General features: G+C 39.2%; 1 protein-coding gene across 2 annotated transcripts in view; it reads left to right on the top strand.

The window, feature by feature from the left end:
* ARHGAP18 (Rho GTPase activating protein 18) overlaps positions 1–26927 on the top strand; it is a 95538-nt gene that overhangs the window by 40496 nt on the left and 28115 nt on the right. For both annotated transcript variants that reach the window (XM_066315367.1, XM_066315366.1), the window contains exons 2-4: positions 15986–16185; positions 18404–18639; positions 21340–21412. In XM_066315367.1, the coding sequence (XP_066171464.1) occupies positions 15986–16185; positions 18404–18639; positions 21340–21412 (509 nt within the window). The remainder of the gene's footprint in view (positions 1–15985; positions 16186–18403; positions 18640–21339; positions 21413–26927) is intronic.

Here is a 26927-nt window from a genome sequence, read left to right as displayed (position 1 = left end):
AACCTCTTTGTTTAGAATTATAGTGTATATACTGGTAGTAAAGATCGTGTTTATTCTGAGAGGGCATTGTACTAATAATTCTAACCGGTTTACTTCCAAGTGAGGTGCCATGAGACAACAAAAAAAGGGAAAATTAAATCAGTTGCCTAGAGGTCAATGAAGATATCCCTAAACTCTTCACTAGACCTTCCTGACTTTCAAAGACGAAGGAGATTAGAGCGTGTCTGGTGCAAACACTCACCAAGGGTGGCAGAAGCTGTAAAGCACACACACCGGTTTTGCATTTAAAGGACTGAGAATTGAGAAAATGTTATAAATTTATGTATATGGGCATTTGTCCTTTGAAAGTTTCCTTTTCATCTTTATGTTAAAATGTGTTGTAAATTTCCTGTTGCGGAGTTTCTACATCAATTGCTATTGCTCTGTTGACTTTCACTGTAGGTTTTAAACCCTTTTCTTGCTGACAAGTGTGTGATTCCATTTCTGTGTCAGTCTGTCAGCACTTTTATAGTTCTTTAAAAATGACATTGTCCAGGTGCTTTATTTTGGCAAAGGAATTATTCTTTATCCTCTGAGATAGAATTGGCTACTTATATGATCAAAATGTTTCTTGTATCTACATAAACTTCTATGATTGCAAGTATGCATTTTCAATGCAGACAGTATTAAAAAGGCATTTACTTTAATACCTCTGGTAGGAAGGGACTTAACTGTGTCACCCTGCCCGAGCTCAGAGGATGTATTTGTCATCCAGCTCTGGCCCAGAGATGCTCAGTCGCCTCATCACCTCCCTTTGCTGTTGCTCTGTACTGGTTCCCTAGTTTTTAGGATGTATGGGTGCTCACTTCAGTGCTGGAAAGCCAGAAGGATGCTGCCCAGTGTGGTGAGTGAGGTGTCATGAGGGCTGAGGACAGGACAGAGTGGTCAGGCACTGCTGCTGGGAAGGGGGGAGTGGAGGAGTTGTGGGGCACCCTGCAGCTTCTGCTCCAGTTTGCCTCCCACCTGGTTCCCTTCACTGCCTGGAAATGTCTCTGCTCTGTGCACCAAGGTTAGGCCCATTCAGGGTGCCTTCCCTTCCTCCATCCACTCACTCCCTGCCTTTTCCTCCCAAATTGCAGGCTTAGGTCACTGTCATAATATGATGTTTTCAGTTTAATTGAAATGGAGCTTTCATATATGACTTAATATTGCATGCAGCAAATGTTTTTTATTTCCCTGTGTACATATTACATCGTATAAGAACATCTGGTATTCATTTGTAGATGTGTCTCATAATGGGAAGTACAGCTGTCTAGCGTGAGGAGCTTGGTCCTGTAACTAAAAATCATGGATAGCAATACTCATGAGTGCTTTAACCTTGCTCTTGTTTTTCTGTACACAGTGTGTGTATACATGGCATAACAAAATATGGATTCGTATTTATAGAAGCATCTGCATATGGATTGTGCCTTAGTTCAGGTTTAATGTGTAACGTGTGAAGTATTGTATTTCATTTTCCTTGATTATTACTGGGATCTGTAATTGTAGCTACTTAGTATTACAAATAGGTGCTATTTTTGCCCTGTTTATGCAAAGGGGTGTGTCTGAAGTTAAAGGTGGGGATAGAACCTCTAGATTCATGGGGAAAGTTAAGACTATCATGTCATTTTTACTTGATTTTTTTTGCTGACAGTTAGCCCTACACTGAAATATATTGTTTGAGAATACAGAGTAAGAGTTACAGCTAATATTAGTGATGTAATGATGTTGAAAAGTCAGATTCATGTTGTTTCATATAACTGATCAATATATTTCAAAAGACTGTTATCTTTTTAGAGCAATTATGGAGAATGTTATCAGCTAAAAAAGCACGTGGACCACTGCATATTAACTTAGAAACCAATATCTCATGTTTTTAAGGTGTTGGTAAATAAATGGATGTTGGTTAGGGAGGAAAACAAAGGATTTTCTTAAATAATTTGTATTAAAAGACATCAGCTAGATAATTTCCAAGTCTAAAAACAGACTTTTAAAAAACTACCTGTTTTTATAATAGAAATACTAGAATTCTTGCAGACCCCATATGCATCCTCTTTGATGAATGTAATTTAAACTAAAGTTGGTAAGAGCTCTTTTGGTTTTTTTCTTTCTTTTGTTCTCATTTTAGTAGTAGCACTTCCACTTTTCAGCTGCAGAGCAGGTGTCTGTCATATTTCCCTTCCCTCTGACTAGACTTGTACAATCCCTTTTGCTGCCTTAAAATATGTCAGCAGTCTCCCCTGACCACATTAAGTTTTCATGCACTCACTACCTAGGTACTCGCATGGAATGGAGACTGCTTACACAAAAAAAACCACATTTAAGAGTAAAGAACAAAAAAAAAATGGAATGCTGGTAGTGGAAATGAGATACAAGGACTATATGCGTGAAACTGCAATCAAATAATAATAAAATACATATGAGATTTTTTAGGGTTTGTTTTTCATTTTGAATAGTTGTTTCTGTTAAATGATCAATATTTTATTTGCATGTTTTGTTTATTTTTTTTCTTAATTTCCAGTGTTTGTTTCATGTCTGTTTTTCCTCTGTTCTTTGGTTTGTATAATGTTATCTTTTTTCCCTTCCCACTCCTGGAACAAAACAAAAGCTCTTTCAAATCCTTCCTGTTGAAGTTTTGGTTTTGTATTCAAGCCCTGGTGCTCATAGCTTGTGGACAGGTAGCACAGTGGTGAACCCTTTGGTAGGAAGGCTTGGTAACCCTTCTGAACTTGCACATGAACACATCTGTAAATTCAGACTGGTAGCTCTACATCTGTATTTTTAATTTGAAGGTGAAGGGGCATACCTGTGGATACAAGTACCAGCAAAGCTTTGCAGGGACCTTGGTTGAAAAAAAATACATGCTTTTGGGCCTTCTCTGCTGATGTTCAGAAAATAGATTTGGCAACAAAGGGTGAGAGGGAAAAAAAAAAATCTGTCATCCTAAGCTGCTTCCTGCTTGTTTGTTTTCCCACTGACGTTTCTAAACTACACAAGAAAAATGAGGAGGGAAGGAGTAAATTAGTGTAATTTTGTTTTGTTCAGTGAGTTCCTTGCTTGGTCATAGGATGAGAAGCCTTTGTAAGTGCTCATTAGCATAAGTAACAGAGTACAGGTTGGCATGCATCTGCAGTACTCTTACTGCAGACAGTTGAGCTGTTGCACCCCAGGAATAGATATTTCCAAGGAATATTTGCTTAGAAGAAGGAATTTGATAGGGAAGGAGACATTGCAAAGATTCACAGCTTTAGCAGTTGCCCTGAATGATAAAATGTTAGGATTGCATTAGCTGGGTGCACTTTTCAGCCTCTTTTCTTTTGCTGAGGTAGGAATGGGCTTCTCCACTGCCCTCTCTATTTCAGTGAGTCTGTGGGGAGGGGATGTGGAGGAAACAGCTGGATCAGAGCACATCTGCACTGCCCTTTGCTCCTGCTGTGGTGTGGCCTGCCTGCCTCCTATTAAAGGATTTTCTCAGAGCAGGCTTGCCTCATGTGCACAGGCGTGTGCAGCATTGTGTGTTAGCTCATCTGGCATTAGTGAAATCCCAGCTACCAATTTTGAAGCTGTTTGCAAATGCCACTTTCCTTTATGCTGAGCCTGAACTAAACCCAGACGGTCCATTCCTTGCAGCATCCTTGAGACCTCCCTCTCTCCTATCTCCTGCCATTAAGCATCTCTCTGATGTTTTGCTTCTGAACAGACCTGCATCTCTCATAATCCTACAGTGCTGGCCCTACTTGCACATGCTGCCCTCCCCAGCCCTTCCTGCTTCCTCCTCTCCCTCTGTTGTCCAGCTTCTCTGAGACCAGTTTTGTTTGCTTAGTCTTACTGGGTCTTTGTTGGTGGTTTCTTTGGACAATGAAAGCAGTTTCCTTACAAAGCATCTTTAGATTCCTGCATGAATTTCCTTGTTTGGGAATGCTCATAAAAATTCATTTACGATTTATTCTGAATGTAAGGATTATATTGTAATAAATTGCCTATGAATGCGTGCCAATTCCCTTCAAGCATAAACAAAATTACTGAATTCTGCTGTAAGCCTTATATTTGCAAGTAACAGGGTTATAGGCTGAACTAAGAGGTCCTTTAAAATGGCAAGAGCTAATGATTTTAGAAGACTAATTGCTTTTAAAAGCACAAAAGTAACTCCAGTATCATTTCATGACTATAACTGTACTTCACTAAATGGTCTTTGTATTTGTCAGGATATCTTAAATTGGGCTTTGTTGCCATGCTTATTTTTTTTTCCAGTGTGAAAAGAAAAATAAATTATTTAAATCTTTCCTCTCTGCCTCTCAATAATGGAATTACAAATACTGTATCTGTTTCACTTCCTGGTTTATTCTCTTTGATATTTGTGGAGCCTGAAGTGATCTCACACGGGCTTTATTCTCTTCTTTGGGATAAGATTAGTTCCAGTGGTTCTCTTGGAAGATTACAGAAAAAGTGTACTTTTAAAATGTGTGTTATGTGCTTGAGTATTTTCCCAGTAAGCAGCATGAGAGTGGTTACAGGGAACATATTTTGTGTACATTTTTGTAATTCATATGAACTATAGAGAATTTTTAGGAATTGTAATGAATGAAAAGAATCAAAATTGCAAAGGAAAAAACATCTGTACCCATGTAAAGCCAGGTGATATAGAAGGCCTCTGGAAGGAAAGAGAAAGATAGGTCAGTTGACCATGGGACAGAGCCAAAAATGATACAAAGGAGATTCAAGTGAGGCCCTTCCTTTTCTTATTTTCCTAGATTTAGGCAGTTTTTATTTTCTTTAACTATAGCTTTAAACACAATTAGGGTTGAATATAAGGGATGTAAACTGAGTATTTGTTGAGTTTGGAAATTGACTTCTGTTTTCATTCAGTGGGACTTGGGACGAGGTGAGCTGTTCCAAAGGTGTGCATGACTTGCTAACCAGCTCCTAATGTGGTTACACTTTTATGATTTTACCTATACAGGTCACCCACATTCCACTGTCCCCTTGCTTTCGCTTCTTGTGCATTTTACTCTCCCAAGAATAGCTGATTTTCTGAAATGTGTGATTTGAACAGAAACTGATATGCATGTGCAAAAAAATAGGAACGTGAATCCTAAGCCTGTAAGGGTGAGGAGGAATGAAGAGGAATGGAGATGCCTCTAAGAATGAGGAGGGTCAGAATGTCAACATAATTTTGTCAGTACAGAAGTAAAACCAAAATCAATTTATTCTCATATTTCTCAATTTAGCTAAGTTGTGATGATTTCATTGCAAGTCTGATATATTATGTCATGATGTTTTTGGCTTTTAAATAATCTCCGAGTCCTCAAGAATTACCTTTTTCTAAAAGAAACAAGCAGGCTTCTGCATATTATGGTTGTAGAATAAAGATAAAAGCATGCACTGAGTGTAACAGCTTGGATGCTGGAATGCAGCAGGTACCCCCAAAACCAAGAAAACAGAGCTGGTGCAGTCATTTTGTGGGGAGAGGCTTTATGGCTGGACTTGCCAGTCCTGAATTCTTTCTCATTTTGTGTGGTGTGGAACAAGGTCATGTTTTTCCTGAAACAACCTGAGATGGCATAGCAAATAACTCCTTTGGCAACTGTTCAAAAGTGTATATGCTATAGTTCTAGCACCTCTTGTTAATAAATCATTTCACTGCATACATCATACATGGGGTGCCAATGATCTGTATCAGGACCACAGAATCACAGGATATGCTGAATTGGAAGGGTCCCACAAGAATCATTAAGTCCAACTCCTGGCCCTGCACAGGACTCCCCTAGAGTCACACCCTGTGCCTGAGAGCATTATCCAAATGCTTCTTGAACTCTGTCAAGCTTGGTGCTTTGACCACTTCCCTGTGACAACAGAGGAGCGTCTTCCAGTGCCCAACCACTCTCTGGGTGAAGAACCTTTTCCTGATCTACAACCTAAACCTCCCCTCACACAGCTTCAGGATCTGGGGCCCTGTCACTGGTCACTACAGAGAAGAGATCAGTGTCTGCCCCTTCTCTTCTCACAAGAAGCTGTAGCTGCAATGAGGTCTCCCATCAGTCTCCTCCAGGGTGAACAGACCGAGTGACCTCACCTGCTTCTCATGCAGCTTCCGTTCAAGGCCCTTCACTGTCTTTGTAGCCCTCCTTTGGATGGTCTCTAATAGTTTAATATAATTCTTATATTGCTGTGACCCAAACTGCACACAATATTCAAGGTGAGTTTATTATTATTTTTGATAGAGTATGTAAATTTATTTGCTTACCATAATTACAATTTATGCCATCAGAAATGGAAAACGGAGTCCAAATGGGCTGGGTAGGAGCATGAAGTCCCATCAAAGGAAATGTGAAATATTTTGATCTTCTTAGAAGTGCTGCATATAGTTCAGGCAGATTAAGTTTTGGCATTGTATCTGGAATCTGCCATTTCTGGTGCAGCGGATTAGAATGTTAAGTGTAATAGCCTGTGCCATTGCCACAATTTCTTTCCTGTTTTATTCAGTGACAGGCTGGGGTTGGGAAAGTAGGAAGGTTAATATGCATGGAGGTAAAAAAAAAAAAATCTAAATAGTAATGAGGATGTGGCCGGAAGCAATACAGTGTGTATATATAGCTTTTTAAACTTAGAGTCTGGCAACCCCAACTTTGGCCTGTTTCGTATTTATTGTTCACTGAGGGGTTTAAAATGCCAGTTGTGAGGTTTTCTGGATTTTTGATTTTGTTGGGTTTCGGTTTTCTTTGTTGTTTCTTTTTGTTGTTGTTGTTGTTGTTGTTAATCTCCAGAACAGTTTTGAGCAGGTATTAACAGCAGCTGATGGTATTACAAAAAATCCTGAGAGACCTGATTCTCTTTGCTCAGCCTTTTTTATGCTCATTTAGAGAGAGAGTATGGTTTTTTACCCTCTCTGCAATCACTTTGTACTCTTTGGAAAGAAAACAGAGCTTTGCCTTAGTTCCTACTTCACTGGCTTTTCTTTGGAGCTTAAGGGGGATTTTGGGGATGTTTGATTGCATTTGACATTCAAAATGTTCCATAAGGTTACAGAGTAGCCAAAATAAAAGTATTTAATGTGGGAGGGAAGGAATGCTAAGTGTCACTTCATGAAAAATACTGTAAATTATGTTGCTTCCTTGCTGTTATTTTTCCATGATCTGTATGATTCTCTTGAAAAGACTGAATTGCAGAAGAGTTTGCAGTCAGTCATGGAAAGAGCAAATGTCACAAAAAGTAGAAGAGGAAGGATGCAGCTGTTACAACAGGTGATAAGATTTAGGAGATAGAATGAAAAGCAACCATAAAAGCCCAGTCTGAAGTTTCTCTAATGCCTTGTAAAAGCTATGAAACACTTCAAGGGTGGTAAGAAATATTTCAGCATTGTTCTGGACAGCAAATGTCCAGATTTGGTCTTGCTCAAGGGTTACCTGTTACTTATGAAAGGTTGTGGTACTGGCTTTTGTTTGATAGGAGGTTTTAACTGCCAATTAAATAAAGAACCCCTCTTTTTAGTATGTGTAGTCTTGTAAGAAGATGACATTTTCATTTTTAAAAAACAATTTATCTTTATTTAGATAGTGTCACTGCTCTATGGCTGTATGTAAAGTTCAGTTATTTTACGACAACCTGCTTTGATGGCCATATCAATTCCGATTTGATTTTTTTAAACAGAAGAAGACTTTAATAAGTGCTCAAAACTCCACTGCAGAATGCTGGATACTGTGTGGAAGGGTGGTGTGTCAAAAGTGTGTCAAGCATAGAGTTGAAACCATTAGAATAAGTGATTTGGTAATGAAAAACTCTGCAGCTTTTCCTAGAAATTGTGAAAAATCAGGATGCCTTTCTGGTAGGCACCGTGGCTGTAGGAAAGTCTGGCAATCACTTCCCAGGCCAGTGATCCAGCCAAAAATGGGCAGCTGAAGCCATGCGACTGCTGTAGCCATTGGATTAGTTTTCTTAATCAATTCAGTTAAGAAATTTTTGCATCTTGTGGTGCTGCTTGTGTTCTTGAAAGGAGGGGAGGGATAGGGAGAGCTTTGGGTTTAGGAGCTTGACTTATTCCCACACTTCTTGTAGCTCAGCATTCAGGATGAGAAGTGGGACGGGCGATCACATTTTTTAGACAGGATGCAAGAAGTCCTGTATTTATGTTTAAGGGCGCAGTGTCTCATGCATGTGATTGCTCAGTAAATACTTTTCAAAATGAACGAGTACTAGTACTCATAGGCATTTTTTTGTTGTTGTTTCAATCTAGCTACCCTTTGTACTAACAGAACATAAAATTACTTTCACAGATTACTGTACTTTGTAACTCTTATGGCAGCCAGATAATTGTTCTTTGAGAGTGCTGTTTTATTTATAGCCACAGTGCTGGAGTCGATCACAAACCCACAACAGCAAAGTTTCCTTTTATCTGTCTTGCAATATGCCATGGGGTCAGATCTCAATCTTTAGCACTCAGTGGTCCAGTGGTGAAAGACTCCAGAGATCTGAGAATTATTCTTGTTTCTGTCACTGATTTACACCATGGTTTTGAACAGCAGGCCTCTCTGAGCCAAGTACCCACACTTTTTTTTTTTTCTCCCCCCTCTCTTTGTGGGTCTTGTTTATCAGGTTAAAACATCTAAGCATGTGTTGGTGTGATGTCCAGAATCAGTGAGCCTCATTATCAACTCAATGTATGGCTGCAGTAATACTGCTGAATAGCTTTTATGACTCTCTTTGCTTGGACATTTCAGAAGTTGCTGCTGTGATGTAGCTGTAGTCAGATATGTTTTTGTTGTTCTGTGTAACTCTAAGTAGAGTGCTAATTTATTGCAGAGCCAGAAAATGTGTCTGAAGGGCAGAAGTGCTCAAGACATTGCTTGTACAAGAATTCCAACAGCAATTGTTAATGGCTAGGATTTAAAGACACATTTAAGGCCAAATACTGTATTTTCAGTGTGCAGCTTAATGATATGTAATAGTTCAGTTTGACAAATAATTACATCACTTGTTGTGGTTTAAGCCCAGCTAACAATCAATCACCTCTCAGTCACTCCCTCACCAACAGTACTGGGGAGAGAATCAGGAGGATAAAAGCTAGAAAACTCATGGGTTTGAGATAGAGACAGTTTAATGGGGAAAGCAAAAGCTATTCACACAAGCAAAGCAAAATAAGGCATTAATTCCCTGTTTCCTGTGGGCAGGCAGGTGTTGATCCCTCTCCAGGAGAGCAGGGCCCTGTCACATGCAGTGGTTACTTGAGAAGACAAACACCATCACTCCAAATACCCCATCTTTCCTTCTTTTTCCACCCACTTTATATACTGAGCCTGATGTAATATGGTCTGGAATATCCCTTTGGTTAGCCTGGGTCAGCTGTCCTGACATCCTTGCTAGCACGGCAGTATGAAGAGCAGAAAAGGCCAAAACACAAAAACAATAACAAAATAGCAATGACAAACCACTCTATATTATCAAATTCAGCACAAATTCAAAACACAGCCCCATCCTAGCTGTTATGAATAAAACTAATTACGCTAGACCCACCACACTTAATAATGCAGTTTTCTTTACCTTTACCAGTTTTGGAAATTAGTTCATAAAAACAAATGTTTGGGAAACTATTAATCTTGTAGAACATTGAATTAAACACAGTGTTTAAAATTCTCATAAATATTGTGTGGTAGCTGTAGAAAAGGACCATATTTGTTTAACCTTGAAGGGTTGAATCCAAATTAAGATTACACCCAGTAATTAAGTTGACAGTACAAGGGCCTTTTCCCTTGTTGCCCTCATGACACTTTCTATAGGTATGAAAATTCTATGCAGGCCTGAATTTTGAATTCCAAAAATTGGCAAAAGTAGGTAGACAAAAGGACCTTGGAGAGAAATTCCTAAATTGTAGGCTGAATAGGTGTTTCCCTCTCCTCCCTTTCACTTGTTTTTCATCCATAATTGTATTTCTTTCCAAGAAGAAAGTAACAGATTCTAGAAACTGGTGTCTTTTTGCTTGATACTTGTACAGTATTTAGTAGCTGGACTTTGTCCTTTCCTAGAGTCGGTGAGCATTCCTGCAATAATCCTTTTAGAGGAACTGCACATCTCTTTTAGCAGTGTTAATCTTTTATGTTTGGTTCAACAGTACATTTGTATTCGCTAGTTTTTATGACCGTGAGTATCCTTGCATTTAGTATTTCTGCCTTTCAGTATATTCACACATCTAATACATGCATACACATATGTAAAGTATATAAGAATACCATACAGTTTTGGTGCCTATACAATTATGTTTTTGTGATGTTGAAATATATTCAGATCCAAAATTAGTGGTTAGCACTACAAAAATGACAAAGATTGTATTTTTTCTCATCACTCACTGTTTTAAAACACAACATAGTCTTTCATTCTCAAGTGAGAAAAATGGGATTAAGGACAACATTATCTTTCTGCAAAGTGAATTCATCTGAAATGCCATGGAAGTGCACTTACAAACTGATTCATCTCTAGGTGTTGGTAGTTTACACATGACAAACATCAGTTATGAACTGCTAAAAAGGCAGTGAAACAGACGGGAGATTTAGTTTTCACAGGGAATAAGATAAGGAATAAAGACAGCTGCACTGTTATAAAATGACTCTTGAAATCAAAATCAGGGTGACAGAACTGGGGAAAAAAGCACACATTTTTATTATGGCATAAATCAATGATTAATGTAAAGAGTCATATTTTCTTGAAGGATGAGAAAGGACACAGTTGGTCACGAAAGGAAAGGCTGTGAAGAAAACATTTTGATACCTGAAAGATAGGTTAGAAATAAATCCCCATGGACTGATGTCTATAGAGCAGGTATTTGCTTATTGCAGCACTGGTGGTGAGGGGAATTTCTCCTCCTAACTCACCCACCCTTGCCAAGTGCTGTGGTCTATTTCTACAGTTGGTATTGCTTAGTACACACAACGTCATCACATATGCACCAGAACTAATTTACACAGTACGATCTCATGGTTATTTGATAGTTCTTTACACTGCGCTTGTGCCTCCCCAATTTGGGATCATCAGAGGTCTTTGATGAAGGCTTCCAAGGTCTTCCTCCCATCTGAACTTTTCAACTTACTCTTTGGAGCATGTGCAATTACAGTGTTCCTTGGCCTCTTTGGTCTTAACTGGTCTGGATTCTTTATTTTGTGGCTAATTGGCTTTGCACTTGCCAATTTTTTGTTAGTACTATACTTTTGTTAGTACTATACTAAAGCTCTCCACCTGGTGAGTTTTTTTCTTCTTGTCTATTCAGCATTAACCAACTAGTTAACCATATACTAGCCATTACATTGTATAAAAAGTTATTTATATCAGGTTATATACACATAAAAACTATGATTCAGGTTATATAGGTATCACATAATATAGATTCATAAAAAGAGATGAGTTATATTGACATCAGGTTATATTGATATATCAGGTTATATTGATACCTTATAACTCAAGCCATATAAGTACCTTGTAACTTTGATCTAAGTTAGATAGATACAGGCATCAATTTGCACACAGTTCTTCTCCTTTGAGTACTTGTCACAACATAAAGCACACCAATACTTAGCAAAGTAATGCAAATCTGATTTTTTCCTTTGTAAATGTAATGAATGGTGTTCATTACAAGAATTGTTTTTAATGGCTCCCTTCTGGAAGACCTGGAGTGCTTCATCTTGCGTCCTTGATGTTTCCAATAAAAAAAAGTATCTCTGGTGGGTGGGACAAGATTAAATGTGGCAATAACTGTATTGAAGAATGAGTTTTATACCTGGGGGCTCTGTTTTGTACTGAGATAAACAGGCAAAAATCTCATCAGCTGCAGAGGTCAGTGTCTGAGTATCAGAGGTCAGAACTGACTGTGCCATCTGGAAATGAGAGTATTGCATTGCTCCCTGTAAAGCTACATGAAGAGTAAACTACTTACAAGTAAGTGGAAATAGATGTTAATAAGATTTTAATGGAGTTTGAGTGTATTGTTAGTGGAGACCTTAATGAAAATATGAGTTTTCTGGGGGTGAAGAAACTGCTGGTGAGTAAGCTTGTTATTTAGTAATCTGAAGTGCTTGAAAATTGCTTCAAGTGACTGTGTGTTAGCAGTACCTTAGATTTTCTAAGAAAAAAAAAAAAAAAAAAGAGATCTCCTTTAAGATCCTTGTGAAAAGGAGCTGCATTTTTCAAATTTTAAATACATAAACTGGACACCTGAAAACAATGTAAAACAATGTACTGGAGAAGTAACCTATTTTCTGCAATTGTAGTAGGTGTTTTTTTTTTTTTTTTTTTTTTTTTGTTTGGTTAGGGTTTTTTATTTTTATTTATTTCCTACTGATAGTGTTTTGGAAAGCTGTTTTCTACAAAATTTCAAAGTTTGTAAATGGGGCATTTGAAATACTTCTAAAATAATTTTTATGAGTCTATGAATGAGGTATTAATTACTTTGAAAAAGATCTCTTGGATTCCTTATAATATTATTGCTTTGATTGATTACTTTCCCCCTTCTCTCTGTTGTTCTTGGCCTTAATATTTCCACTTCAGAGTTTCTATTGTGCAATATACAACAAGTACTTACTTGTTGTATAAGGATAAGTTTGGAGAAGGGCTGAATTTTGTGAAAGGTCTCAGCAGAAAACCCATGTTCTTGCTCTTGTCAACAGATATCTAAAAATAAGTCTTAATTGGCAGCCTGTTTTTCCATATGCTCTGAAATTTTAAAATTATTTTTCTCTTCTCATCTACACCAAACCTATGGTATAAAGACTGTGCTCATTATCTTCAAAAGGTCCTGTTTGTGCCTTTTTGTACCCAGGGGAAGGTTCATAGGAGAGGCAGAAATGAAGATGCCTGGAGCCATTGCTGTGCAGCTTATGCACCAAATACTGCTTCACCAATAGCTTTCTCCAGGGGAGTGTGCAAGGCAAGAAACCTTGAACCAAGTGAAGTGAATAAAAGATCTGATCTGCTCTGTCATCTGGAGCTTTAGCAGTTGTTCTCTCCTAGCCTGAGCTTCTCTCTGTCCTAGCCCACAGAAATGTGAACTGTGGCTATGAACAAATGCAGATGGCTTTGAAAGGCTTTGCAATCTGAACAGAAACTGGGGATAGGGAGTTGATTGAGTCTGATGTGGGAAGACAAGGAACGAGTGAGTGGAGGCTGATTGATGTGGCACTTGGCTCATGAGGAGCTCAAGCATTGCTGGGGCTGGGGTTGAGGCTGGCAGCTGAAAATGGGCCTAAAGCAACGCAGATGCTGAAGGAGAGATTCAAAGATTCACAGCCAAGTGTTGAGATTTTTGTAGGAATATTTCCCATCAGGATCCTCTAGTCATTGATGTCAGACTGTTTCAGAGGGCTTTCACAACAAGGCATGGCAGTACTGCCTGCTCAGAATTAGGAGTTGCTGTATTGGTTTGTTAATGAGGGATGATGGAAAGGTCAGGCCAGGAGAACCTTGCAAGAAAAGCTGCCTGCATTTGCTGGAGCAGAGCAGCCCTGTGATCAGAGACTGAAGGGCAGGGCACTGTCTCTGAGAGTTAATGGAATGTTTGTGATGTACACCGAATGCTCATAGGACCCTGAAAAAGGCCTTGAGTGCTCTGTGCTGAGAGCTCTCTGCTCTGAGCTCTGCATTTCAGGACACGGGCTTCTCTTCTCAGAGACAGAACTTAATCTGGGGAAGGTGGCAATCCTGGCTTTTATAGAAGGATTGGAGTAGCTCTACCCTGTCAGTGTGGCACAGAGCCACAGCATGTTGGAGCCTATCCCACCTCAGCCTGTCAGAGGTCCTCAAAGTGCATGCTCATATTCAGTTTGTTATTTTAAGTTTTTTTCATGGTGTGTGGTGTTGGTTAAATTTCAGCTGAGGTGGATCAGTGAGAGCAGATTGTTCCAAAGGTAAAAGGCCACCCAAGAGCTGCTGAACAGCTCCACAGGGTTAAACTGAGGGATGATAGGCTGAAGTTCGACCTCCTTCAGGCAGCAGTTCAAGTGTCCGGAGTGTGTTTGTGAGAGAGACCCAGTCTGCTTCTGAGCACCTTCAGCTGAAGGAGGAGAGAAAGCTGGTCAAGGGGCTGGGAAGTCTGACCTGCTTTGACCACTCTCAGCCCCCCAGCTGCCTCCTGGGGTCACTTCTGTGACTCCATGAACACCTTTCTGCAATGATAAGAGTCGAATTCACATGCAGCACTGGTCACACACACATGGGACATGCCTGTCAGGAGAAGTTTAAGAATTGAGGTAGCTACGCAGACAAGTTGTGTTTATTTGGTAAAATTCACTATGACCATGATGATGTTATTGCCATTGATGCAAAAGCTGAACGATCCTTAATTAATTACAATAAATTAACAATCCTTAATTAATCCTTATTTGTTTTTTCCCTCCTGAGCTTTCAAGTAAGGTCAGGTTAAGCAATGGTGTTGAGGTGCACATTAGCTTGGTGATTAATTGTCATTTATTAACTTGCACTTGGAGCAGAGAGACAGGGTGGGTAGAAACTCAGAGTCTTTCCATACGGCTCTTTGCTTTTAAGGGCAAAGTCCATATGGTTAGTATTTCTTATCAGAGAATCGGGCATGTCTGGTGTGAAAGGATTTGTGACTTGGACAGGCGCGGAGCTTATCTTCAGAGAGAAAGGCATGGCTTTTTTACCTAGGGACAGCTAACAAGCGTCAGTTGTCCTGAGATAAAATGTAAGGACAAGAGACTTTCATTTCAATACTGTAGAAACTTGCCAAATCAGCTAAATAGGAAGGTAGGATTTAATTTACTGTGTTTACATTGTGATAAATCCACAATGCTTGGTCTTTGATATGTTTTTTCTCTAGGAATGGGTGGTATTTATTACTTAACCCCAAACCATATCTTCTTTTTTAGAATATGGAGACAAATTCAGATATATAGGACTCTGAAGCTCTTCCTGAAATACAAAGAAGTTGCTATTTTTTAATACCAGGAAGAATTTTGATACACTGTTACAGCAGTAGTTTAGGGAAAGATTACTACTGAAAATCATCATGTCAAGTCTTACCTATACAGAAAGTAGGGATAATACTGGAGAAGGTGGCATGAATACTCATGTAATCAACTGATAATTTGAATCAGTTTGTGGCTTTTGATTTGGTATGTTTGACTGTAAGGGTGAACTGTAACTTCAGCAACATCATTACAACCCGTGTCCTTTTTAAGCTGAATTCTTTACTAGGTCAGTGGTCACTTTTGCCAGTAACTTAATGAGGTCAAAATGAGACCTAGAGGTTTCAGCTTGTTGGTTTCTTTTTTTGTAGCTGCAGCTATACTTAAGATGAAAGGTCCTTTTGGAAGCCTTAGCAATGTACGTTTGGCAGGGTGAACCAAAAACCAGTAATGTCAGACTGTAAAAATGGTAAGCTTTCAGTCAAAGAGGCGGCAAGATAGAAACATATAGTTTCTATGGTCTTTATTTAACATTTGGACTCACCAGTTTTCTTCACAAACTGTAACTGCTGTAATTCTACATTGTCCTTTCCCAGCTGTAATTAAGGTCATAGATACTAGAGTAAATATTAATAAAAATAAAAGCAGAATAGCAAAGGGAAACAGTAATTGTACTGTCAAGTTGTAAGAATTGACTCAGGCAGAAAGGCACTTTTGAAAAATTCTTTAGGTGGTGATTCTAGGAATACAGGTGCCATGAATTTTGTGGACCTGACTGTTGAGAGTTGAATTAAAGGTATGTGTAATGAGGATTACTAGAACTTGAATTAATTTTTTCCTTTTTAAGACAGACTCCCGTGCTGTTCCAGATTGGGAGATACATAGAACAGAAATACTAAATTGAAAATATATTCCAGATACTAAAAGTAATTTTTAATATCTTGATTTGCTTGTTGACAGTGGTTTGCTTTGATACTTCGACACAATTCATGTTGCCTTCACACATATTAATACATCCTCTATCTTAAGATATTAACCAAAAATTTCTTTTTAATTTGCACTTGTAGCCGTCGGTCTGGACAGTATACAATGAACCATGACCACTCCAAGAAGGTCCCCGATGGAGCATCGTTTGACCGCTCAGGATCCCAGGACTCCTTGGATGAACTCTCTATGGATGACTACTGGAAAGAACTTGAAAACATCCATGAAACCAGAGGCAATAACCACGAGGAACGAGTAGCACTTGTAGTGAAAGAGCCAGATGGTAATGAAATCCGTTCTGTCAATGTTTGTCTGTTTGCTAATTTAGGGGTTTTCCTTCAAGTCGTATTTCAAGAGACCGCACCTACCTAATACAGATCAAAAAAGGAGGTCACTTTCCTGAACATCTGCTTTGAAAATTCTGTTGCCTCTGATGCATATCACCAGAAACAGGCAATGCCCTGAAAGAGAGTTTTATCAGACAAGGAAAAGGCTGGTTTTCCTTTGAATGGTGTTTGCAGAATATCAGAAAGGTGCCTCTACTTGCAAATCACAGCAACTGAACTATTTGCAGTTTACTGTTGAACTAACTTACCCTTTCACTCTTTGTGTATGTTGTTTGTTATTGTAGCTATTGTGGATAGAAACCCCACGCTTTAGAAGACAAGCCAGTGATTAACCGGTTTAAGTTTAGTGAGTAACTTTCTACACTTGTAACTATTGTGATTGCTCAGTTGTACTATTTTTGTTTCTCAGAAGCATAAATTATGGGCCACTCCTTGGGCATGGTCTTAGAGGCTGGACTTTTTTTTTCTTTTTTTGTTTTTATGTCCTCTCAGATAATGTCCTTAATTCCAGTTTTCACTTAAAAATTATATTTTAACAATGCAGTAGCTGCCTCTCTCCTGATTCTTATGAGACCCACAGTCTCAGTAAATTAAAACGGTGAATTTTGCATTTTGGTATGGCTTCCACATGAATGAAAAGCATGTGCTCCATGAGCTTTCAAGGAGATTTGCACTTCTGCCTCCCTAAGCACTTTGAAAAGTCACTGCTCTGAAGAGCATAACAACATGGCTCCTGGAGAAAGCAGCAAGACTCCCGACCCCTGTGACCAGGGAGCTATGGGGCCTTCTGATGGAGCCATAGGGCTTACTCCAGAGCAGCAGAGCAGAGCAGCAGAGCCCATTGTTCTGCAGTACATAAACTTCTTCTCTTACTTCAGCTCACTGGTGTGGCTGTGCCTTTAGGCTCTGCCCAGCCCCAACATTCCCATTGTTTATATGTAGCCTTCCTCCCCCTGGTTGCTGCAGCTGACTCTGGCCTGAACCCTGAGTGAGTCAGCGCAGTTGAATTATCAGCTCAGGCATATGTTGCTGTGCCCTTGCCTAATATGCAGCATCTCTTGGACACGAGCACTCCTGGGGTGGCTGATGGACCTGCCTGAAACTCAGCCAGGGAGAGGCAAGGCAGGGGAGAGAGCTTGCTCACAGCTGCTCTGGAGCATGGGTATAGCCTTTCTTTCCAGCCCTGAGAGTTCCATCTGAGGCTCAGCATGTGGCTGCACAGCCATAGCAGAATTCATACTTAAGTTCTGCTGTCTGTTTTCTGGATGCTGTTAATATTAGGGTGCCCACTTGGACGTGCTCTGGGCACAGTGGTAAAATGCAATCAATAGTGAAGTTAACATACCAGATTTGGAGTATTTTTAGATATCTGATAGATGGAAATATTGCTTGAACATTTGAGAGAATTGCTGGCATTCAGCACAACCTCAACTGCTACAGACAAAACTTAGTGTTTTATAGAAAGTATCATTAGGGAGATACAGATTTCAGGAGCAGAAGTTTTGACATCAGTGAAAATATTTAATAGCTTTCTCTTTTTTCATGTGCAGTGATCTGTCAATAAAGGATACCTTATCAGCTCTAAGAACTAAAGCAAAAATTGTTCTGTGGGCTGTCAGCAGGCTGGAGACCATGTCATAAGAACTGATGACAAAATAGCATTAAGGTGACTTGTGTAGGCTGGTTTGTCCTTCATTAAATTGAGCTAGTGGAAGGCTGTAGGATTAATGTATCAAGAAAAGTGGGCAGAACCATGTCAGTAAGAGAGCTAAAAAGATTGAGTATTGAGCTAAAAATCAGTGAAGCAGCAATGATCTGGCTTTCAGGCTCCCCATACGCATTTTTATTTAGGTACATTTATAAAACGGTATATGATTTTAATGGAAGTGCTCTAGATTATTATGAAGATTGCCACATAGCAATCTGTATTGGCTTAACTACTTTAAAAGCTTTTATATCGTATATTAAACCTTTTGAGGCTCTTTAGAAACAATAGCTTTTTTCGGAGGCATGACAGTGTAAGTAATTCTTAATTGTGTATTCCCTTGGTACTTTTCTGTGAATTATATTAACTGTGTCATGTCATTAAAATCCAGTGTGCTTGGCAGTAGTCAAAAGCCAATGTTTATGCCTTTTTTCCTTCAAATTGCTCAGAGGGAGAACTGGAAGAAGAATGGCTGAAGGAGGCAGGTTTGTCAAATCTGTTTGGAGAGAGCTCTGGCGACTCCCTGGAAAGCATGGTGTTCTTATCCACACTGACCCGAACCCAAAGAGCTGCGGTGGAAAAGAGAGTAGAGACTGTCACACAAACCATGAGGAAAAAAAACAAGCAGCACCAGATTCCTGATGTCAGAGATATCTTCAGGCAACAAAATGACTCAAAAGGAAAAGTGAGTTCCTGTCGGTTGTTCTCTTTGATTCTGGCGGAGAGAAGAGAGGGACATGTATGGATGAGGGGAGAGCAGGGTGGCACCTGAAAGGGATATTTTCGAAAGATTTGTGTCTAAGTTCACTGATTTCCAAGGGAAGTTTTCACTAAATTTTCAGGGATAGTGTTTGTTGAGATTTGACATTGCATTAAGCTATTTTAGTATTTATAAAGAAGTATGTATATTGGCCTCATCGTACTTAAAGGTGTTGAATAAAACAACCACTCATTTCAGTAGGAATTATTTTTCACACAGATGGGAAACTCATCACAAAAATCATCCAAAGAGCTACCACACTTTTACCTTTGAGTGGTTGCCTCTTACTTACTGGTGCTTTTGTTTGTTTGCTTGTTTATAAAAAAAAAAGAAAAAAAAAAAGGAAAAAATTTGGTATTAGCCTAACCTCCTTGGTTTTGGCTAGGTTTTTATGCCAATCAGCTGGGGGTGTAAACCCCATACTAACTCCCAGGGCCTATGTCTATGTTAAACTGTGTATGGGAAGTTGTTCTGACAGGCCCTGAAGGGTTCCGGTTTTCCGTCATGGGATATTAAGAGAATTTCTTTCTCATATACAGGAAAGGGGAAGGAGGGGAATGGAGACTATGATTAGAATTCCTTTTCCATGGAGAGGGGTGTGTGTCCTCTCTGCTCCCTGAGAGCACTGAGATTTCAGCCATAAGAATGAGACCTTATGGCATGACTGGTTTACCTGACCTCAACTCTGTCCCTTGTTCTTGCTGCTGACGGTGCCTTTCAGTGCAGTGGTTGTGGTGATGGAAAGCACAGTGAATTTTGAGGGAATTTAATTTCCTCCTTCTCTCGACAGCTTCCTCTCCTTCAGCAACTCCCTCTAAACTCAGCTGAAGTGTAGTGGGGGAAGTGATATATTCTGGAGTCCCAACTTCCCTTTCCCTGTTCTGTTTTGCCTGTGGTTGCAGAAGAGATATTACATCCATAAAAGCTCTCTGGGGTCTGATTTGTAATTGACTCTACCTAAAAATTACAAGATCTAATAGCAGAGCAATTTAGGTAAAATATCATGTAGCTTAAAGCAGGATAATTTCTCTTTTCTTCTATTTCAGTAAGGCACAAGAAATACTCATGTTCCTGTATGTAAGCTACATACTGTAATGTTTGAAAATCCTATGTCAGAGTGTTTGATAGATTTTTGCTTCTCTTAAACTACATGTTTTGATATTGAAGACAAATGATTTCAGGTATTTAAGATGTCTAAAACAAATGGCTATTTATTAAATACAGAAATACTGGTGAGAAAAATCCTTCTAAACTTGTCTCCTTGACAGAAATAAAGTAATACAAGTATAAGTCCTCAAACTTGTATTTAATTCCTTTCTCCAAAGCAAGATAATGGTTCAGAAATTGTTGCTTGTGGTTATTCACCAAATCTGTCACCGAAAGCCTGTAGTGAAGTGGCTTCCACTACCTCCCTAGATAACTTTTCTCACTGCTTTGTTACTCACCCATCATTAGAAAGCTTTTTATATAACAAAAGAGGACTGAAGCCACCTGCAGCTGCATGAAGTCATTCCAGTTTAATAATAGCCTCCAAAAATCCTGTAGCCTCCCTTCATCTGGAGGAAAGCAGGAGGAAAGGTAAAACAATAGTGTTGATGTTTTGCATCAACACAACAATTGTGTTAATGTTTCTCTTAAATTTCCTGCCATGTTCCCAAAGAGAAGCTAGACATTTGGTACATTAACAGCTTCCCAGTCTACTTCTGCTGCTTTGTGAAATAGAGATAATTTTCTGGGCAGTTGTGCCAACTTCTTCCTCCTCCCAAGATATTTCATTAAAAAATTTAAAAAATAGAAAATACAGATTGTGCCAGTAGGACAAATCTTTAAAACTTGCATTTGTCTTCTCAGTAAGTATGGAGTTATAAATTTCTTGAGTAAAATGCAGTTAGAAATACAGTGTGCTAAACATTTATTGTTAATTTGAGTTGCCAAAAAGTGAAGATGATATGTGAGTAAAAATGTATATGAGTCTATGTATACCCATATATATGGGCATAGATTTGCTACATGTTCTGAAATATTTTGTCAGTAGTTGGTGTCATCCAACTACTGTTCACAAAATGTCACATCTTGAGACTGGGTAGAGCAGAAAGGAGAGGATGGTTCAAATCCTTCCTTGTTCTTTGTCTCTTTGAAGTGTCCTGGATGTGCTGTTGGAAATCTAAGCTGTAAGCATGGATATTAACATCAAGCTGTCCTGCAAAAGTGTTGGGATTGCTCTCTAGGGGAGGCAACCATTTAGCTTTTTCAAGAGAAAGGAATTTTGTCAGACACAGTCAGAGTATCTCCTCCAGATTCCCGTTCCATATCCTTTCCAGTGCAAACTACAGTGTCACGTCAGACTGCATTTTCTTATTCTTTGCCACTTTGGAAAATAAAGTCATTCACCCATGTAGCCTTCTAGGAAAAAGAGAAATTGACTTAATTGCTTCTTTTTCAATTACCTAGGTTTCAGATCCCCTTAGACTTTGGCAAGGGGTTTTCTGCTGAAATACAGAGATGTGATTTTGCATGCCCCTGAATTGCAGGAGTATGTGTTTTAATCCTGCACAGAGTCAAAGGAGTTTCTAGAACCGTACACTAGGTTTTTATAGGCATGCATATTTATTGTTCCTTTCTTAGGTCTGTGATGAAAGTGAACCTTCAGCTGTGAGAACAAGTGAAAACAAAAATGAAACACATGATGGAACGAAAGGTATTGTCAAATTACTCTCTATTTTATTTTCATTTTGGTTTGTAGGTGTTCAGCTACACAGGATAGTACATGGGGCCATATTTTAAGTAACTTTTCAGCAAAATAAAATTAAATTATTATGAGAAACCTATTCTGGACTGCATTGTTTGTGTGTAAAATTTTAAGTATGCCTGTAGGTTGTGTCCTTTGAGCCACTTGAGAAACCCTGTTTATTATCAGGGATCAACCTATTATCAAGATATCTGGGAGAAGCTTTCTCTTGTAGCTTCTGCTCAGGTTGTTTCTGATCCTTAATTGATTGCTTCTGGTTTATCTCTGCTGTACAGTACAGGAAATGAAAGTCTATGCATAAACTCATTGGTGCATGCAAAAGAATAAAACGAAATGGACTATAAGCAAAAAAATGAGAACTGACTGGACTCAAGCATCAAAAAAAAAAGAACAAAAAACCATGAGAACTGGCTATATACCTGTAGTTCAAATTAAAGGAAAAACAGTGGTGAAAGAAAAAAGATTGTTTGCCTTTCCAAAGAAAATGGAAATGAAATAGTGTTCTATTTGCCTAGGTTGTGTTCAGTGGCATGTGATCACAGTACCCATGGAAGACTCTTTCCTATCACTGTCAGGATAGGGAAACACGCAGAGGTCCTTAGCTGACTCCATAGTTTCTGTTTTGAGAGTATGAGTTCTGATGAAAGACTTCAACAGAGCTTTCTGCTGTTCTGGTCCAGTAGTAAAAGGCTGGCTCTCCTGCATCATGTTAGGTTTCTTCAAAGCAAGGGGTTGCACTGTGTCTGGTATACCACCCTAGCCACCCCTGTAGAGATCAGGTTATTTACTGGCAGCCATTTAAGTTTTAAGATGCTGCACTCTTATTCTACTTTGTTTATACGTTGGGGTTTTTTGCTTCTTCTGGAGGACTGGATAGCACATAGATGTTACACTGAACCCTATACCCACACTAAGCAGGCAGATCAAGTTACCTATTGCAAGATAGTAAGCTGTAATTAAGCCACCAAATAAAGTTCTGCTTCAGTTCTAGAATACTGACCAGTAGCATTTTGGAAAAATTGTTACTTTAGAAGTAGACTTTGAAGATAGCAATGGATAGTACAGAATGTGCATGGCACTTCAGGTGGGAGACATGAATATAAATGAGCCCTGAATAACACTGAATCTGTGTGTTTCCAGAAGCGTGTTTCCCTCTCGCCCTCTCAGCAAACCTCACTCCAGTAAGAACAGTAAAAAAATTGGGAGGACTGCCAGGCTGCTGGTTCAGCACAAGGGAAGGAAGCAATGCCTGGTGCTTGTGTCAATAAACTTCATTGTAGGATTCAGAGCTGGAAAATTACCAAGAAATTATTACAGAGTTTTTATCACATCTGGTTCTTTTTTTCCCCTGTGGCCCTGAAGAACCCTTCAGAAATGGGAAGTTCTGAAAGGCAGATCCCATATGCTAGCTCTCCTCAGCACAGATTGTGATCTGGATGGCAAATGCAGCCTGCTTACATCCTGATACACTCCTGCTCTAGTCAGCATGCTACAGTGGGCTCTGCTCCCAAGATTGGAACAGGAAGGAAAAATCAGTTCAATCTGCAGTCAAAGCATGGAAGTTTGGCGGTGTTAAAAGTGCACACCTGGTTGAGTGCTTGATCTTTCCTCCAGAATGATGAGCAAATAAGTGTTACACAAACAGTGAATGAATTTAAGGCAAGAAGTAAACAGTGCCGGATATTTCAGAGATACTAAATATTTATGAAATCCTAATCCAAGGACATTATTTTTAAATAGAAAGCTTCTTTGACACAGAAATAGTCCCAGTTTTACCTGAAAAAATATTAACATCATCTCAGACATTGTAAAAAGAAGCCTAAATTGAGACATCTTAAAATTGTTATGGTAAAAAACTCTTCTTGGCCATACTCCAAAGGTGATGACTGCTCCTAATGGAATGTTTGAATGTTGCATTCCCAAGTGCTTCTGCCAGACTGAAGTTGTTAGTGCTTTACCCTTAGACCACACCTGGGCTATGTGAACCCATTCTCGTTTCTTAACAGTCCAACACACCTTGTCGCTTGACTAAATAATATATGCAAACTCACAACGTAATAATTGCCTTTGTTTCATGTAGGTATGGAGTGTATCTACAGGAAACAAAAAGAAAATTCACAATCATGTATTAAGCTCTCAAAAGGCATTATCATTTTAACAATCCATAACTCTCACTAAAGGCCTGCAAAGCTAGCATTATATTCAATAGATACAAAAGAAAAGAAGCTATTTTCTTTGGAATTGTGTGAAAAGGAGTAAATAACTGTGTTGGTTGAGACCTCTTGAGAAGCAAAAAGGAAATAATAAAATATATGAATAGCTAAATACTTATTAGCTTAAATAGGGGGGTAGCAAAAGTCAGTTTACTGTGACTGCAGTTGTGTCTCTGAACTTAGGATTAGCTACAGGGGAGGAATAATAGATAAAATCTCTGCAGCTTCAAGGCATAACAGTCTAGAGAATGGATAAATTGTGTGTACTGGGTGTAATACGAGGGTAAAGAGCAGTAATGTTTGCTTCTTGGTAGGGCAAAACCTGAAATAAGGTGGTTTTTAATTAAAGAGTTTGGTTTTGCTTTTCATTTTACATGATAAATGAGGATCCTTTAGCCAAAGTAATTCTGTCAGTGTAATCATTACAAGTTTTTTTTATTTTCAATTTATAACCATCTATGAAGTAGCATTTTTGAAAAATGTTTTGTCAGTCAAAGAAAAAATCGTTCTACCTTTCTAGTCATAAACTAGGATCTGTCAGCTTAGCTCCACTGGTGTATACTCAAGATTCTCTAGCAAATCTGGGATATAGCACAGTTGACACTTACAGTGTTTCCTTGTTTTATTCCTGAAGAATTCACATCATTTTATGTAATCTTTAAATAGCTCTGTGAACTAAGGAAAGGGTACAGAACTCATATTAAATATGGTTTCCACATCCTCATAGACAATATTTACATTTTTCTGTGTCTCACTTGCAGTTTCTCTCATTAAATATTGCATGTGGTTGGCAGGTTGGCAGAACACCAAAGCTACTTCCTCTTACAGCTGCTGCCTAGTTCAGGAACGTACAACAATGGGAGCAAGGCTATACAGCCAAGAAGAGACTCCCCATGACAGCAGCACTTCCAGATCTTTAAAATGTGCAGAGCATTGTTGAGACATCTGCTTTACATGACACCTTCGTAGGACCAGAGGACTGAAATAGGAGATACTGCTTTTTTGTTTGTTAACATCAGATCCCTCCTAGGCTGGTAGGAAGTATGTAGGTCAGGTATAGGCCACATTAGCATGACAAAAGTTTTGGGGGGATGGGAAGCCACTTTCATTTCGTTTAAATGCATTTAACAGTTTACATGATATATACAGATATACACGCAGGGATGCCAAGGATCAGAGTCAGGTATGAATTTGACCTTGGATATGTTTGCTTACTGAGAACTCAGATATCTCTTTACCAAAATGAGCAGCTCTAGTTTCAAGATCAATTTAATCTTTAGCGTATGCCCTAGGCATTTTGGGGTTTGTGGAAAGTGAGCAGAAGCCACTCTGGAAAAAACAAGTGATGAGTAACACAAACACCTGGCAGAATATGAAAATGTTCTATTCTACTTCTCACAGCATTGCTTGGTTGTAAGTAGAGTCAAAGTATTAACTCAAATCCACCTTCTCTCCCTGAAAGTGCCTCAGCTTAAGTAAGTACTTTGACATGAGAGTGATTGTGTGAAGCCCTGTGCCTTACCAGAGAGTTGCTCTGGTAGCTTCGGCCATTTGCCAGTCAGGTCCCCTGAGTCTGGACCTGGCTGACTGGGGTTATTTTCAGGACTTCCTCTAAATAATGTCAGAGAATAGTTTCGTGGTTTTCAATAAGAGGCAGATAAAATTTAGAAAAATTGTCAAGGTGCTGTAATTTTTTTTAAACTTCCTGCCTCATATGTCGTTTGGATTGTGGGCTTGCAGCTCAGTTCTTTTACAGACCACTGATACCATCAGTGTAGAGCAGCACTTCCCTGACTCCTCTTAATCAGCCTATCTGCAGGCTTTCCCCTGCTTCAGAATCACCTTTTACTGTACCCTGTTTTCTGGGAGCTTCTTTCTGTCTTGGTTTAGGGTAGCTTCTCTAGGCCATACAAAAATTTCCCACAGCACTGTAAAAAAATTAGTTTATCATGTTACACAACATTCTTACCCCAAAACATACGCATTGCTCATGGTTCTCCTTCAGACTCATGCTCATTTCTGTCCAGTTTTCCTACACTTGTGGTATATTAGCATTGAACAGGCTGCAGCCTGAAGTGGGTAGGAGCCAGTGGCAGAATCATGGCGATTCTTCCTCGGTGCTCAGCACTGGAGAGGCTGCACATCAAGTTCTGTGTCCAGTTCTGAACCCTCAATTCAGGAAGAACATTGACAGGCTGGAGCATGTCCAGAGAAGGGCAGTGAAGTTGTTGAAGGGTCCAGAGGACAGATCTTAAGGGGAGAGGCTGAGGCAGCTGGGGGTTAAGCCTGGAGAAAAGGAGGCTCAAGGGAATCTTATCTCTCTCCACAACTGCCTGACAGGAGGCTGTAGCCAGGTGGGGGTTGGTCTTTTCTCCCGGGCAATAACAGGATAAGAGAACATAGCTTCAAGCTGTGCCCGGAGAGGTTTAGGTTGAACATTAGGGAGAAGTTCTTCACAGAAAGGCTGATTAGGTCTTGGAGTGGACTGCCCAGTGAGGTTATGGAGTCCCTGGAAGCATTTAAGGAAAGACTGGACACGCCATTTAGTGCCATGATATAGCTGCCATGGTGGTGTTTGGTCTTAGGTTGGACTCTGTGATCTCAAAGGTCTTTTCTGACCTTATTTATTCTGTGACTTTACTCTTTTGTAGTACCTAGAAACCTTCTGTGATTTTGTGATTCTGTAATGTCTTGTAAAAGGACCTTATTCCTTGATGTATGGAATGCATCTTCCTTTTGGATAGATATCATGAGAAGGATGGCAGAGGGACCGAAAGCTTTCTTAGACTCCTCTTGTATTAAATAGCGTTTTTTACTGTATAATTTTCTTCTTGCTTCTTTCACAGTATATTTTAACTTCAGACCAAAAGCAGTGGTTGATGTACTGTAAAATTGGGAAACTTCTTTTCCTAAAAGCAGAACTGCTCCTCCCTTTTTTGATTCTTTATTCCTTTAGCAAAAAAATGTTCTAAATTTGTCTAGTGTTTGATTCCTTTAAGGAACAAAGAAAGAGAAGTAAGGCCATTGTTGTGTACTTTGTCCTTCCCTGTATCATGGAAACATGCCCAAACTGATTTGAGGAATCCAGACTGAGGTGAGAACAGGAATGATGGAACAAAGATCTGTGTACACCGTATTATTCCCAGTTGTTAATGCTTTGGATCATAGAGAACACATTCTCTATTGCTTTTGAAATTTTAACAACAGAAAAATTTGCTGATTTGTTTGCAGGATGTTACAGTCTTTGAGGC

The sequence above is a fragment of the Sylvia atricapilla genome, chromosome 3 (genome assembly GCF_009819655.1).
Source record: "Sylvia atricapilla isolate bSylAtr1 chromosome 3, bSylAtr1.pri, whole genome shotgun sequence".
NCBI lineage: Eukaryota > Metazoa > Chordata > Aves > Passeriformes > Sylviidae > Sylvia > Sylvia atricapilla.
This window is presented reverse-complemented; position numbering and strand designations above follow the sequence as displayed.